Here is a 17,403-nt window from a genome sequence, read left to right as displayed (position 1 = left end):
AGGGACGGTGATAATAATAGACTTCAGCTTTCTAAGAATGTACTAGGCTATGGATAAGAACTATACTAATGTTACTGATTTATTTTTTAAAAGCAATTTATCTTTTATTTACGTCAGATTCAAAATGATTTGTAGGGAACGCAGTCTTAAGTTATATATGGTACACAAGAGTAAAGAGAGAATCAGACCAAATCTTGAGAAGACTTGGTCGGCCAGGCTTACTCCAGGCCCTATTTTACTCCAGATTAGACAACGAGTTGAACTGTAAGGGCATAGATCTTGCCTAGGGGAGAAAAGAAGCTATAAGAAGCCCCTCTTTAGTCCTATGTTTTATCCATCAGGTCATACTGCTTTAATATCCTCAAAAGAATGTGAATATATTTCCTTAGTCAATAAGCATTTATTTATTTATTTAGGTCAATAAGCATTTATTAAGTACCTACTATATGCCAGGCACTGTGCTAAGCACTGGGAATACAAAGAAAGGCTAAACATAGTTCTTGCCCTCAAGAATCTCAGTCTAATGCAGAGAGAAAAATGCAAACTACTATGTACAAACAAGATTTATATAGGATAATCTGGAGATAATCAACAGAGGGAAAGCACTAGATTTAAAAGGAATAAGCAAAGACTTGTTGTAGAAGGTGGGATTTTATCTGGGACCTGAAGGAAGCTGAGGGAAGTCAGAAAGAATTCCAGGTATGGGGTACAGTTAATGAAAATGTACAGTCATCAGATGGAGAGTCCTATGCAAGATTAAGGAGGCCAGTGTCACAAGATCACAGAGTACATTGGGGAAGAGAAGAATAAGGTGTAAAAAGCCTAGAGAAGGAAGAGAGGGCCAGGTCGCGATGGGGTTTGAAGGCCAAACAGAGAATTTCATGTTTGAAGCTGGAGATAATAGGGAGCCCATGAACTTTACTTAATGTGGATGTGTGTAGAGCAGTAACATGGCCAGATTTGCACTTTAGGAAGATTAATTTGACAGCTGAGTGGAAGATAGACTAGAGTGGAGAGAGACTTGAGGCAAGATAACCGAAGAAAAGGCTTTTGTGCTTGTCCAGGTATGGAGTGGGGAAGACCACACCTGGTGGTAAAGTCAAGAAAAGGGAACATATACATAAGATATTATGAAGGAAAACTGACAGGCCTTGAAAAAAGATTGGATATAGGAAGTGAGAGCGAGAAGTCAAGGATAACAACATTGATGATTGGGAAAATGATACAGTGCTTAATGGTAATGGGAAAATTAAGGAGAAGGATTTTTTTTTTTGGGAGGGGGGAGATAATGAGTTCAATTTTGGACATACTGAGTTTAGGATACCTGGGATCCAGTCTGAGATATGAAATAGGCATTTGGAGATGTGAGTCTGGAGGTTAGGAGAGAGATTAGGGCTAGTGGATCATCTCCACAGAGAGGAAAATTGAATCCATGAGAATTGATGAGAACACCAAATGAAATAATATAAAAGGAATAGAGAAGAGGGTCTAGGACAGAGCCCTGTTGTGTGAGATAAGAATGGAGGAGAGAGTAGTACAAGGTATCTGGGTGATGTGAGATGAGGAAGAGGGGAAAAGAGGGAGTTCTCAGCAAATGGCCTCCATTTTTACAGTAAAAAATGAGGCAAGGTTCTAAGCTGACAGGGTGGAGGCAGGGGGAGCCATGAGAGGTTTGAGGAGGGATGAAAAGGTTTGGAAGAACTGCTGTGGAGAGCGGGATACTATTGATAAGACAAGAACAGAAGGACTGCCCAGCAGCATTGAGGGCTGAAATTACATAACATAAATTTTTTGTGGACTTCACCAGCAAGGTTTTGTGATCTTCTTTAGCTTCAACAGTTTGTGATTAGGAGTGAAGGAAGCAGATGATGGGGGAAGTTTAAGGCTAACAAGATCTGCAACAGGATAAGGGGACAAAGGACATTCTTTTATAGAAATCTCCATACTTCTGTACTTCAACAGGAAGATCTCAGAAGACAGTATTTAAGTTAATCCCATCAAGTAAGTGTACTTTATGTTGAAAGAGGCTAACCAAGACAAATGATGAAAAGACTGTGCATTTCCTTGGTGGTAATGTTGAGAGTAAAAATTACATATAAAATAATTCTTATATAACTAGAACAGGATACACTAACAGAGAAAATTAAGCCATGGGCAAAAAAACTTCAGACCAAGTTGGAAGAGGGCATAGAATAACCATTTTTTCTGTTTACAAATCTGTAAAAATTTATAGTGTAGCTAGGATTTATGCAAGATTTTATTTCTTATCTTACATGTTTAATTTTCTTTCTAATATAAAATTTTAAAATAAAGTAGCTGCTGTCCTCAGCAAGCATGTGCTATTTCCCTTAAGAAAACCAATATACAAAAAATTTTAAATTTAAATAAATAGAAAAATTAAGGGGATAGTTATTCACTTAACAATGATCTGCATCTTAAATAGCAAGATACTAAAAAACTTGAAAAATATAATTTGATGTACAAAAACTTGATTTTCAGAAATAGCTATTAGATAAAATGAAATATGTTTACATCTTTGAAATTCTCAGGCTTTCCCATCTACCTTTATATATATCACAGAAATACATATATATATATATATACACACATTTTTATCATAGAAACACAATGTTCAATAATGAACATGTTTTAATTTCACAAGAATACAGCTACCAGTTACTAAATTTTTAATGCTTTAAGGCTCTGAGAATATAAAAAAATTACACAACCATAATTTTTTGCAACTATAAGGACAAATCCATACACAGCTTCTACTACTGTTTTTTTGTTTATACTTTATATAAGCTTAGAAACACTGTTGAAAAACTACTACAAAAACTTTTATGTAATTTTACTTTGCTCTGCCATCATAATTCAATTCAATGAACATTTATTAAGCACTTAAAGGGATATGCTAGGTACCTGGAACACAAAGACAAAAATGAAAAAGTTCCTGTCCCCAAGTTTATATTCTACTTGGCTGGGGGGGAGAGGAGAGGGAAGAGATGGGGCAGCATAATTTTCCTTAAAATAAATGCTAATATGCCAATCTTGATTCCTTTAAAAACCAGGATTTACTGTGATTGTGCTGTGAGTCGCAAAGACACCTTTTGAAAAATATCAACCAAGTCAGATGTTTCTAAGCTAAATACAGTTTCAAATTTGGTCACTGAAAAATCTTTCTAATTCAATTCATTCATCTGAATTATTTTAAAATTAATGTATGCTCATATTTATTATGGTTATAGCTGCATCCTAATGCATCATTTCCTATACAATAGTCATCATTCCCTATCACTTGGAACCAGATGGTCCCTGAGATTCTTCTCTCCAGAGCTTTCAATGTTTAACAACATCTAAGATTTAACAAGATCTAAGCAGTCATAGTTACCAGTTTTTCTTTGATTGCATTTCTGACAAAACATTGAAAATGGACTCAAAACAAAAGAAACATTTCATATTAATGGCAAAACAATTAATTAAAATCTTAATGCTTAAAAATAGTAATCTCATGACAATGGCATGCAGTCGTGAAAGCCCTATAATTTGGTTTCTACGGCAGAAGGCTTTTTTAAAAAATTAAATTAAATTATTAAAATTTTTTTCATAAGATTTCTTACTCAGTTTTATCAACATATAAAACCTACATGTTGATCTTACAGTTTGGGGGCTAGTGGAAAGATTACAGATAACACCATCTTCACACAGCACAAATTTTCAGCACCCAATGCATTAGCTCAATACATGTTTTCTAGACAATTAGCTAATGCAGCCATCAAACCCAGAACTTTCCAACAAGTAATCCTACAAAGGAGAAGATGATTTACAATGACCCATTTGTGATGCTGAAATCAATAAGGCACATAATACTTCTGTATTTGTTCAGAGGTCAAGTGTTCAAAACCACAGGTGTGGAGAGTGTTCAAACCTAGTAGGAATGGATTACTTTGTGAACTAATTAAATTTTAAAAGATTTGGAGAATGGGTCAACTAAGATCCATGTGTATTTTACATGAAGGACTTGGGAGAAATCAAACCTCACTTTGTAGGTGGAAACTTCGGATACTTTCAAGTTTCGTCTGATGTATACATAGTATCATGATCTGCTCTTCATCAAAACTATTCTAAATGTTGTGACATTGACTATATTTGGGGCGAACTGGTTAGGGGAAAGGAACTCTAATGCAAGAAATATCCTGGACATTTCTGAGCTACTAAATTACCAGAAACAAGGTGAAACAGTATTGACCCAGATAGGCAAAGTGGCCAGAAGGTCATGAAGGACACAAGGTATTATCCAAATAAGATTCCATTCCCTCTATCTCATTTAGTCTCAAATCATTCCATTCCATTCATGCCAGAAAAACCAGCATGGACTTGGATAATCTGGCTGGGAACCAGAGAAAGTAGGGCAAACATCAGTAAACAGACTTCAAGCAGGCCACTGCTCTGAATGGGAACCTCAAAAGTCAATCCCAGCTCCAGTAATTAGGTGACTGAAGCTAGACCATAAGAACAGAAGCAGCACCTATACATCACTATCCAGGGAGACAGAGTTCAGTCATGCACCGCCCTGAGTCATAGAACAAGTTCTGCTTCATTTCTGCCTCCTGACCTCCCTGGTTTTTTCCAAGTCCAGATAAAAATCCCACCTTCTACAAGATTCTCCTGATCCCCCTTAATGCTAGTACCTTACCTCTTTTGCTTATCTCCAAATTATCCCATATAAATCTCATTTATATATATTTGTTTCCATGTTGTCTCTTTCCACTAGATTGTGACCTCCTCAAGTGTAGGGACTGTCTTTAGCCTTTCTTTGTATCCCTACGGTGTTAGCACAGTGCCTGGCATATAGCAGGCACTTAATAAATGCTTACTGTCTTACTGACATGGTTAATTCAGTGCCCATGTGTCACTGCCAAGAAGGCTATACCAAGAGGCCTGAGATTTCCAGTATCCTACTGCTGTAGCCCACCAGGGCTACAGTAGGGAAGGTAACCAACATCTTACTGAGTTTTGTACAAAGAGAAGGAAAGAGAGACCAAGGGAGGACTAGACTTTGAGTGGACTTCAAGGAGACTGAGGTCAAAGGGGAGCCTACCATATACTGCACTACGTTTGAATGGATATACAATTTTGGTACAAAAGGGTCACTGTCATAAATAAATCAGAGAAGGAAAAGAGAGATTTCTACAACTATGAATAAAAGAAGAGTTCTTGACCAAACAAGGGATATAAAGATTCTCTGAAGATAAAATGGACAATTTGGCTGAAAGTGACCAAGTCCAGCAGCAGTCATCTGTTACTCAGATCCAAACCCAGGAGAGGAATTTGCAGAGCTCAGACTAGGGGTCAGTGGTCAGACTTGAGCACTGAAAGGTTTCAGGTCCCCAGCCTGAGCTATCCCTAAAATCCTGGAATAACACAACATTCAATACTGAAAGAAAGCATCAGGACTAGCTTAAACCATTTCTCCAGAAGTACAGAGAACTTGGAGCTAAAATTCAAGTGCAAAGTCAGAAAGGAGGCTGAAAAAATGAGTAAACAACAGAAAAATCTCACTACAATGAGTTATTATTGTGACGAGCGCTCAAGACACAAACCTAGAAGAATGACTCCAAAACATCTGCAAGCAAAGCCTCAAAGAAAGACATAGGTTGGGCACAAATTCAATTAGAATTCCTGGAAGAGCCAAAACAGGAGCCAAAAAAAAGTTTTATCAACGAGTATTAGAGGAAAAAAACTGGAAAAGAAACAAGGCATGGAAGAAAGAATTGGAAAGGGAATTAATGGCTTGGCACAAGAGTTACCAAACCTTGCCCCAGCAACAAACTCTCTGAAAATTAGAATGTGCTATGTAGAAGTCAATGATTCCACGAGACAATAAGATATATCAAAATAAAGTCAAAAGGCTTTAGAAATAGAAACAACTGATATGAAAAACACATCAAGGAAAAGAAAATTTAATAATCATTGGACTACCTGAACATCATGACAAAAAAAAAAGAGCCTAAATACCATACTGCGAAAAACCTTAAAAGAAAACTGCTTAGGTCTCTTAGAACCAGAGTAAAGTGGAAATAAAATCTACCAGTCAACTCTTAAAAGAATTCCTGCCTCCCCCGCCAAGAAGACCCTAAATGAAAACTCCCACAAATATCATAGCCAAAATCCAGAGTTTCTAGGTCAAATAAAAAATACTGCAAACAGCCAAAAAGAAACAATTCAAATACTAACAGTCAGTATCACATGATTTAGAAGCCATCATTCCGAAGGAGTAGAGAATCTGGAATACAACATTGCAGAAGGCAAATGATACAGGCCTACAGCCAAGAATAACTTACCCTCACAAAAATGAATATAATCCTACATGAGGAAAAAATGGACCTTTAATGAAAAAAAGATGATTTTTAAGCATTCCTGATAAAAAGAGCTGTGTAGAAACTTTGAAGTTCAAAATTAAGAGATACATAAAAAATCAATGATAAATGACTAAACAAAGATAAACTGTTTACATCTTAATAAGGGGAGACAATACTTGTCCCCTCGGATCTTTATCATCATCAATGTTCATAGAGGGAGTCTAATTAGACAATGCGTAGAAGTGATTCTGTTATGTCTTGATGATCTCAGAAGAATGGAAAGAAAGGGGAAAAGAATTCCTTAGAGCAGAGGATGACACAATGAGGAGGGAGAGGAAGAGGGAAAGGAAGGTTAGGTAAGAACACACATACAGAACTGAATATAGAAATACACTTCATTCAACAGGGAATTAGGAGGACAAGGAGAAGAGAAAATTAGAAAGGGAATTAAAGGGAGGGTAAATTAAGGGAGGAATTAGTCCTAACCAAATCAAATTCTAAGTATGTACGAAAATATTTACAGCTTTTTGAGGTGGCAAAGGATGGGATCAATGTCCACAAACATGGAAATGCCCTTAGGAAGTTATGGCCTATAAATGTGATGAAATACAACTGTGCTATGGGGAATTATTAAGGAGATGGTGGTGTTTTTTTTTTTTAAGGCAATTGGGGTTAAGTGACTTGCCCAGGGTCACACAGCTAGTAAGTGTCAACTGTTTGACCTGAGGTCGGATTTGAACTCAGGTCCTCCTGACTTCAGGGCCGATGCTCTATCCACTGTGCCATCTAGCTGCCCCAGGGGAAAGGTTTTGAAGACATCTGGGAACACTTGTATGAACTGACACAGAAAGAAGTGAACATAAGTAGAACAATTTACTCACTGACATCATTATGATAAAGAAAGACAACTTTGAAAGAATGAGGAATTCTGATCAGTGTAATAACCAATCATAATTTCCAAGGACTAATAAGGAAACTTGTTTCTTATTGCAAAATTCAGATTTAAATTGAAGAAAGTAGCGAAACATTAGACCATATAGGAATGGCCTAATCAACATCCCTTATGAATACGGAGGTGATGAATATATTTAAGGGACTAGATCTGGTTAAGAACTATGAACAGAGGTTCACAAAATCATGCAGGAGACAGCAACAAAAAACATACCAAAGAAAAAGAAAAGCAAAAAAGCAAAATGACTATCTAACAGACTTTACAAATAGCTCAGGAAAAGAAGGAAAGTGAAAGGTAAGGGAAAATGGGAAAGACATATCTAGCTGAATGCAGAATTCCAGAGAATAGCAAGGAGAGATAAGGTTTTCTTAAATCAGTAATGCAGAGAAAGAGAAGAAAACAACAGAATGGAAAGACGAGATCTCTTCAAGAAAATTAGAGATATCAAGGGAACATTTCATACAAAAATGGGCATGATAAAAGATAAAAATAGTAGAGACTTAACAGCAGCAGAAGAGATTAAGAAAAGGTGACATGAATGCACAAAAGAACTATAGAAGAAAGATCTTAACATTACCAATAACCATGGAGGTGTGGTTACTGATTTAGAGCCAGATATCCTGGAGAATGAAATCGAGTGGGCCTTAGGAAGTACTGCTAATAATAAGGTTAGTGGAGGTGATAGAATTCTAGCTGAGCTATTTAAAATCCTAAAAGATGATGATGTTAAATTCCTGAACTCAGTATGTCAGCAAATTTGGAAAACTTAACAGTGGCCACTGGATTGGAAAAGATCAGCTTACATCCCAATCCTAAAGAAGGGCAATGCCAAGGAATGTTCAAATAACCAAATAATTGTGCACATTTCACATGCCAGCAAGGTTATGCTTAAGATTCTGCAAGCTAGGCTTCAGCAATATGTGAACTGAGAATTACCAAAAGAGCAAGCTGGTTTTTGAAGAGGCAGAGGATCTAGAGACCAAACTGCAAACATTCACTGGATTATGGAGAAGAGCAAGGGAGTGTGCGAAAAACATTTACTTCTGCTTTATTGACTACACAAAAGCCTTTGACTGCGTGGATTACAACAAAATGTGGCAAGTCCTCAGAGAGGTGGGAGTAGCAGATCATCTTGTCTCCTGGAAGTCTGTATATAGGCCAAGAAGCAACAGTTAGAACTGAACACGCAACTGACTGGTTTAAAATTGGAAAAGGAGTACATGTGTTGTCACTTTATTTAACATATATGTGGAGTACATCATGTAAAACGTCAGGCTGAATGAATCAAAAGCCAGAACTAAGGTTGCCAGGAGAACTATCAATAATCTCAAATATGCAGATGATATCATTCTGATGGCAGAAAGTGAAGAGGAATTACAAAACCTCATGACGAGGGGAAAACAGGAGAGTGTAAAAGCTGGCTTGAAGCTTAACATAAAAAAAAAAAACCAAGACCCTGGCAACTGGCCTCATCATTTCCTGGCAAATAGAGGGAGAAGAAATGGAAGCAGTATCAGATTTTTATATTCTTGGGCTCAAAGATCACTGCAGATAGCAACTACAGCCATGAAACTAAAAGATGCTTGCTCCTTGGAAGGAAAGCTATGGCAAATCTGGACACCATACCAAGAAGCAGAAACATCACCTTGTCAACAAAGGTCCGTAGAGTTAAAGCTCTGGTTTTTCCAGTAGCCGTGTATGGCTGTGACAGTCAGAAAGCTGACCATCACAGAATTGATGTTTTCAAACTGTGGAGCTAGACAGTCCCTTAGACAGCAAAGAGATCAAAGAAGTTCATGCCTAAAAAAATTTAATTCAGCCTATTCACTGTAAGGTCAAATACTAAAGCTGAAGCTTAAATACTTTGGCCACATAATGAGAAGACAGGACTCATTGGAAAAGACCCTAACTCTGACAAAGACTAAAGGCAAAAGGAATAGGGGATGGCAGAGGATGAAATGGAAAGATAATGTCAAGAGTAACAACAAAAATAAAGTTGGTCAGACTTTGAGAGATAGTGGAAGAACTACTGAACAACAACAACGACAATGATGATGATGATGATGATGATGATGAATAATGCTCCTCACCTCTTGATAGAGAGATGAAGGACTCAAAGTGCAGAAGGAAACACATTTTTGGACACGGCTGTAACTGGGATTTTGTTTTTCTTTCATTCTCAACTGGGGGGTAGCGGGGCAGGCAGAGAGAAGATAGATTTTCACTGATTGAAAAAAATAAAATTGGGGCAGCTAGGTGGCCCAGTGGATAGAGTGCCAGTACTGGAGTCAGGAGGACTTGAGTTCAAATCCGGCCTCAGACACATAACACTCACTAGCTGTGTGACTCTGCACAAGTCACTTAACCCCAACTGCCTCATATTAAAAACAAAACAAAATTTTAAAAATTCACAAAAGAGTAGAAGCAAGTTCAGAACAAGACACAGACAATCAGGACAGTGCTTACCACCACTTAAGTATAATACATACTTTAAAGAAATAAGTTGCTTGCAATGGATTTATATAACCATTTTGTGACTTCTGCATATGAAATATTAAATTTTAATATTCCCTAGTTCATAATAAAATTATTTTTTAATAAAGAGAGAATTATTTCTGAATGCCAAAATTATAAGATTTTCCTCCCCTAATTACATATATCATAGATAGCCCACTATAATAATACAGGCTTTTATTCAACACATGCAGAATAAAATTAATTCTATAATTCATTGCCTATTTATATATCTCACATATTACAGATTTTTAAGAACTTGCTGTCATGAGGGGGGAAAAAGTTGGCATGCTGATGGGTAGTAGATGAAAAGTTTTGATGAAACTACCAATATTTAAAAAATATCCACAATGCTTCAGGGAATAGGCCAAAGCAAAGAGTTCATTTCTTCCACTGGCAGGTAGGGCACTAAAATAATAATGTTGTTACCACTTTGGATTTGACTCCAGTGTTATAGTTTTTAAAACAATTCTGCGGCGCAGCTAGGTGGCACAATGGATAGAGTACCAGTCGTGGATTCAGGAGGACCTGAGTTCAAATCTAGACTCAGACACTAGACACTTAACTAGTTGTGTGACCCTGGGCAAGTCACTTAACCCTGACTGCCTTGCAAAAAAGAAAAAAAAACCCAATTCTGATTCTAGAAGCAATCTAATGAGGTAGGTAAATACAAATATTCTGATTTTGTAGGTGATAAAACTGAGGCTTAAAGTTTAACATTAGGGGTAGGAACAATATTTAGGACTTTCTTGTCTGGCATCCTTTATGCTCCCAACATGAAGCTAGGGCAAGAGCAGGGATATGAAGGCAGGAAATGGTCCCTGGACGTGGAAGCCATCTCAGAGTTTTACCTTACATGAACTTTTTAGGTAAATGATAAGACCAAACAGAAGAAAGACATGAACTAAGGCACAAACACATACATTCATGAGCCAAAATGATATCCAGTAGACCGTACTTCACAGAAAGAAGCATACTCTCAGTGCATCCTTAGGTGCTCAGTCACACACATAGCTTCAAATTCAATACAATTAATTCATTTAAAGGATGGAAATATTTCAGAAGTGATTACCCATACCACTGTTATACAAGTCATTTCTGTTCACCACTAAAACCATTACTCTAACTCTGTAAGGGTTCTAGTTATGTTTATTACTAGATACATTCATTTTTATTCAACCTACCAGCTTCTACTGGGGCTTTTGATTTTTCTGCCTCCAGAGATTCCAGATTTTCAGGCGTATCTTGTATATCATCCTCTGCAAACCCCGTATCTGGACTGCTGGTAGGCTTATCATCATCTTCATTAGTCAAAGACAGAGAGGCTTCTCTCTTACTTATCTCCAAGACAGCTGCCAGAAGTTCATCTTCACTCATTCCATCAAATCCTGAGTTTCCCAATTCTGATTTATCTGATTCCATTTTGCATTTTTTTGAAACCTACAGAGAGGAAGGCACAAGGACACAATCTAAACAGTTCCAAGAGACCTACAGGTCAGTCATTAGCCCAATACATACCTAAACAGGAAACCTTTCACTAATATCCAGCTTCCACTTGAACACTTCCACCAAAGCAACTCATAATCAATTTAGATAGTTCTAACTGCTAGGAAGTTTTTCCTTACATTAGGCTTAAACCTATGCCTCTGAACCTTACACCAACTATTCCTAGGTTTGTTCTCCAGGCCCAAGCAGAACATGAGCTTTATCTTACATATAGCAGCCCTCCCCAAACCTGCAGTTATCATGTCCCCATGCCCTCAAAGTCTTCATATTCAAGCTTTCCAGTTTCTTCAGCCAAACCTCTCACCACCCTTGCTAACTCTGCTGGAGAATTCACTTCTCGGTTTTCTCAGACTTGACTGCCATACTCTAGATGTGATCTGATTAGGGCAGAGGGCAGTGCATCCGTCACACTCCACATTCTAGAGCTGGATCCTCTTCCTTAATGCAGACTAACAGCGTATTCTGGTCTCTGGGCAACTGTGGTACCCTACTGACTCATCTCAATCTTCAGTCCACTAAAACCATGAGATCTTTTTTGCATGAACTGTGGTCTAGCCATGCTTCCCACATCCGGTATTAGTGAAATGGATGTTTTTGGAAATAGGTTCAAAATGATTATAAGCAATGATCAACATATACTTAATAATCAAAGAGTGACCATTTTTTCTCTACCATTTTAAACATTAGTAGAAATTGGATTTCCTTGATTCACTAGCTGCAAAACAAATGAAAAACAGAAATCACACCATCTTCTCCAAGATTTATTCAAAAATATATTTAATGTTTTGCATGATGGCACACGTATAACCTATATCAAACTGTTTGCCTTCTCAATGAGGGGGGTAGGTATGGAGGGAAGGAGAGAATTTGGAACTCAAACATCAAAAAAAATTAAAAAAAAATTTTTTACATGTAATTGGAAAATATATTTAATGAAATGAAATAAAAAGAAAGGAAAAAAGAGATATATTTAAAAGTTACTGAAAAGTGAAGAATTGTGAGGGGCAGGTAAGTGGCACAGTGGATAGAGCACAGGCTCTGGAGTCAGAAGGACCTGAGTTCAAATCCGGCCTCAGACCAAACACTTGACACTTACTAGCTGAGTGACCCTGGGCAAGTTACTTAACCCCAACTGCCTAAAAAAAAAGTGAAGAATTGTGGCTTTGAATGTCCTTTTAGTTTTCATTCAAGGTCGATACCATCCTAACTGGGCCCTGGTTTAAATATTACATGGAAAAAAAGTTTACCCCACCACGACAAAATGGCCTTTTGAAATAATTTTGCTCTTCTGATAAGGGAAGCTCAAAAAAATGTTCATGAAGTGCTCTTTCCTTGTAAAAAGAGATAATCCAAATGTCTCAAGTAATCATGGATCACTATGCTATTAGCATATTCAGCGACCTCATTACTCAACTAAAATTGTTCTTTCTTTCCAGGGTTACCAATCACCTCTTACTTGCCAAATCTGATGGTCTTATCTTGGTCCTCATCTTTCTCAACTTATTTGCAGCATCTCACAGTTAACTACTCTCTCTTGGATATTTTCCCATTTCTAGGGTTTTGTGACACTTTCTCCTAGTTCTCCTCTTACCTGTCTGCACTCTTTAATATGTTCTGCTCATGCATCAATAATCAGCCAAGATTCTGAGCTAGGCCCTGATCTTTTCTCTCTCTTACATAACCCCATCAGTTTCCAAGGGTTTCAATATCATTTCCATGCAGATGAATCTCAGACTTAGATAAACAGCCCTAGTCATTCCCCTAAGCTTCAACTGGTCTCCCTGCCTCAAGCCTCTCTCCACTCCAGTCCATCCTCCAAACTACTGCCAAAATGGTTTTTCTTCAAGTACAAGTTTGATTGTCATTCCTCTACTCAACCAACTCCGGTGGCTCCTTATTTTCTCTAAGATAAATATAAAATCCTATTTAGCTTTTACCTCTTCATAACTGGTCCCAAACTATCTTTCTAGCCTCAAGGGATATTACTCCCTTCCTGCCCACTCTGACCTAGCCACCTTGTCCTCTTACATAATTTCCCTCTTCCTTCAGGACACAACTCAAGTCCCACGTTCTACAAAGAGCCTTTCCTGGACTGCCCCCTGCCCCCACCCCTCACGTGGCTGTGTACAAAGTGTTTTGAGCTCAGACAGATAACTGCGCAGTCAGTCGGTGGGGGAGGAAGAACGGGACGAGCTATGGACTGATGGGGACCTCCTGAGAGCACATGGTTGCCTTCCACTGCCCTTTGTAGTTTAATGAGAGAGAAACAGAAAGGAAAATTTGGTCCTCACATCTCTCTTTTGTTTTGAGCTGTGCTTGTGGACTGGAGAAAGCAGTATTTTGTTGAAAGAAATGCTGGCTAGGCTTGTCTGCAATGCCCAGAAGGCCAACCCAAAGAACTCCAGAATTCTATGGTTTAAAGAAACTGCTTGTCATTGAGCAAGGGCAATACTGACAGTCCTTGTTAAAAAACTGTGACATACTTGCAGCTTCTTGCTCAGGGTAGCTATGATATAAAACAGTTTGTACCTGCTTTATTAGCTTGACAATGGAAGAGTAGGTATGCATGGTCAGAGAGTGGTGAGGATCAGAAGGGGATTAGTTAAAAATAAATGGCTTCAGGTGGTAGGGATTGTTTATGACCAGACCAAGACTTGCAAGCCTACAGTCAAAGCTATGAGTTGCTCCAGGAATGTATTTTCCCCACTTATGATATGTCTTCTTGCTAGGTTTCTTTAAGTGTGTGATCCCTCTCCCCATGGACACAGCAAGCATTTGTGGGAGTATGTGGCCCAAGGTTCATGGTAGATTCCAACGTTTTGAATATTCTTGTTTTTGCCCTGTGCTGAGTAACTATGACATTTGATTATTCCTGCTTTAGCCTTCCACAGAATAAATGTTAGGATTTTTCATTTAATAAAAAAAGAAAATTAAAAAAAAGAAAGTAAGCTTCTTGTGAGAAGAGATTGATTCATTCTTTGTATTTGCATCTCCAGAATATAGCATAGACCTGGCACAGGTATTAATAAATGACTATTGATTGGTGATTGATCTATGATTCCACTAGCCACAATTTGAAGCCCAGAATTTTAGTCTTTTACTATGATTTTCTCACAAATAAACATTTTGAAATAAGCTCATAATTCTCTGAAGACCAAAAGGTAAAAGGGTATCGCAGAACTCATAGCAACTCATACTTCTTAAGAAATCTGTGTAACCTTCAGAAAATCATAAACTCTGTGTCGCATCTCTTTAAAACAAAGAGTTTGGTCTTAGATGGTCTGGAAGATCCTCTCATTATCTCTAAGTTTTTAAATCTATGAGCACAAGTCACCAAATTGTACACAAGATTATTGGGCTAGCCAGGGAACAAACTCTCTATTCTCAAAAAATTTAGTATCTACCCCTTATTTTCTGAACCCATATTTTGAAGAACATATCATTGGCTTTATGTAGTAGCAATTTTTGTCAGACATTTTCATGGAAATCACCTACCCTTTCCAGTTCTTCCTGTTGCTCCCTGCCTGGCATTTCAAAAAGTCTCTGGCTGAGGACCACAGAACGTTTTAGCAGTTCATCCTCACTGTCGGAATCAATGGAGAATCCTATGGAGCTCTTAGATTTGAATGCATATTTCCTGCAAATTTAAAAAAAACATATATTTACTAGTTCTGCATAATTTATCTTTGTTATTCTTTTTAGGAATATAAACACTAATAAAAGGTAAACTTTATTTTTCAACACAGAAAATTTTAGTAGAACATATACCATATTTGATTTTTTAAAAAAAAATTTATTGAAATACTGAAAATTACTTCGCTAAAAGCTGAAGACATATCTATATACCTATATTTGCTTCATTCTCAAAATACTGCTTCTTGGAAGTTTAACAAGCCACTTTTTGTCTTTTTCTCTTCTAATGATTAATTCCAGTGAAATATTTACTATATTTGTAAACAAGGTATTCTCAACTGGATTTCATACAGACATGGCAATGAATAAATCTAACAATACTATGCATGGGATAATTCGCTCCCTCTTTTAATTAGAGTAACACCACAATTATTAAGAAATCAGATTTCAAGCATCCAAAATGTAGCTAGGGAAGTCAACAAAACAGGCTAAGGGATAAGACAGCAATCATTAAGGTTGGGCACCTTATTCCATAAGAGAGGCCTGAAGTCACCTTAAATTTTCACTGAAAAAACTGTTTATTAAGTAATGCAATAAATTAGAAAGAAGATGACACACTGTCAGCAGTGAGGATATACAAGTGATAGCTAATACACAGAACAATAAAAAGTCCAGGGGGGTGGAGCCAAGATGACGGAGTAAAAGCAGTGACTTGCTTGAGCTCTCCTCCAAACCCCTCCAAATACTCATAAAAAATGGCTCTAAACAAATTCTGAAGCAGCAGAACCCACAAAAAGGCAAAGTGGAACAAATTTCCAGCCCAAGACAAGCCGGATGATTGATCAGAAAGGTGTATCGTGGCGTGGGCGCGCAGGCCGCAGCTAACCTGGAGGAGGCCTCAGAGGACTGAATTGCGAGCAGCTGTGGAGGTTTCCAGATTCCTCAATCCACCAGGGCCAAAGACAACTTAGAAGGTCAGTGGAAAAAGTCTGTTTCTGTCAGTGCTCAGAGAGGAAGGCAGGGTCTCAGCTCCATTTCCCAAGAGTGTGGGGGGGGGGGGCAGCTGCTTCCCGAGCTTTCGACCCACAGACTGAGGGGGAATCCAGTCGCTGATCAGAGAGGGATTGCAGGAATCTGTTTGCCAGTGCTGAGGCAGGAATCTCTCGCTTTGCCCGTGTTTGGATCTGGGTCACAGTTCTGGGCGGCAGCGCTGGGGTGAGAAGGAGCGCTGGCGTGGAGGAGCTTGTAGTGGCTGTGGAGAGGAGCCCCTCTCACGTTACAGGACAGAAAGGAGTACTTGTGTCACAGGCCAGGAAAGGAGTAAACACCTCGCCCTTATCATACCACCTTGGAAGAACTGAAAATTTACAGGTCCCTACAAGTATCTCTGAAAACAGTTGTACAAACCCCCCGAAGCTTGGGACAGTATATTCTCCACATTGGAAGCAGATTCATACCTTAACAAAGAGTTTAAAACTCAAGTAATTGGCTGGGATCATGAGCAAGCAGCCAAAAAGAGTCAGACTATATTATCTTACTTTGGTGAAAAAGAAGATCAAAAATACAACCAGAAGAAGACAACAAAGTCAAAGCTCCTACATCCAAAGCCTCCAAGAAAAATATGAATCAGTCCAGGCCTTGGAAGAGCTCAAAAGGGATTTTGAGAAGCAAGTAAGGAAGTAGAGGAAAAACTGAGAGTGATGCAAGAAAATCATGAAAAACAAGTCAACAGCTTGCTAAAGGAGACCCAAAAAAATACTGAAGAAAATAACACCTTAAAAAATAGCCTAACCCAAATGGCAAAAGAGGTCCAAAAAGCCAATGAGGAGAAAATGCCCTAAAAAGAAAAATTGGCCAAATGGAAAAGGAAGTCCAAAAGATTACTGAAGAAAATACTTCCTTAAAAATTAGAATAGAGCAATTGGAAGATAGTGACTTTATGAGAAATCAAGACACAGTAGAACAAATCCAAAAGAATGAAAAATTAGAAAACAATGTGAAATATCTCATTGGAAAAACAACTGACCTGGAAAATAGATCCAGGAGAGAGAATTTAAAAATTATTGGACTATCTGAAAGCCATGATCAAAAAAAGAGCCTAGACATCATCTTTCAAGAAATTATCAAGGAAAACTGCCCTGATATATTAGAACCAGAGGGCAAAATAGAAATTGAAAGAATCCACAGATCTCCTCCTGAAAGAGATCCCCAAAGGAAAACTCCTAGGAATATTGTAGCCAAATTCCAGAGTTCCCAGGTCAAGGAGAAAATATTACAAGCTGCCAGAAGGAAACAATTCAAGTACTGTGGAAACACAATCAGGATAACACAAGATTTAGCAGCTTCTACATTAAAGGACCAGGGCATGGAATATAATATTCCAGAGGGCAAAGGAGATAGGATTACAACCAAGAATCACCTACCCAGCAAAACTGA

The 17,403-nt window shown here is 38.0% G+C and overlaps 1 protein-coding gene across 3 annotated transcripts in view; it reads right to left on the bottom strand.

The window, feature by feature from the left end:
- USP37 (ubiquitin specific peptidase 37) overlaps positions 1 to 17,403 on the bottom strand; it is an 81,289-nt gene that overhangs the window by 18,452 nt on the left and 45,434 nt on the right. For all 3 annotated transcript variants that reach the window (XM_021002730.2, XM_021002732.2, XM_021002733.2), the window contains 2 exons: positions 14,830 to 14,971; positions 11,013 to 11,268 (listed from right to left, as the gene is read on the bottom strand). In XM_021002730.2, the coding sequence (XP_020858389.1) occupies positions 11,013 to 11,268; positions 14,830 to 14,971 (398 nt within the window). The remainder of the gene's footprint in view (positions 1 to 11,012; positions 11,269 to 14,829; positions 14,972 to 17,403) is intronic.

This window comes from Phascolarctos cinereus, unplaced genomic scaffold, assembly GCF_003287225.1.
Source record: "Phascolarctos cinereus isolate Bilbo 61053 unplaced genomic scaffold, phaCin_HiC Scaffold_7;HRSCAF=346, whole genome shotgun sequence".
NCBI lineage: Eukaryota > Metazoa > Chordata > Mammalia > Diprotodontia > Phascolarctidae > Phascolarctos > Phascolarctos cinereus.
Note: the sequence above shows the minus strand (reverse complement) of the source record. Positions and strands in the feature narration are given on the sequence as shown.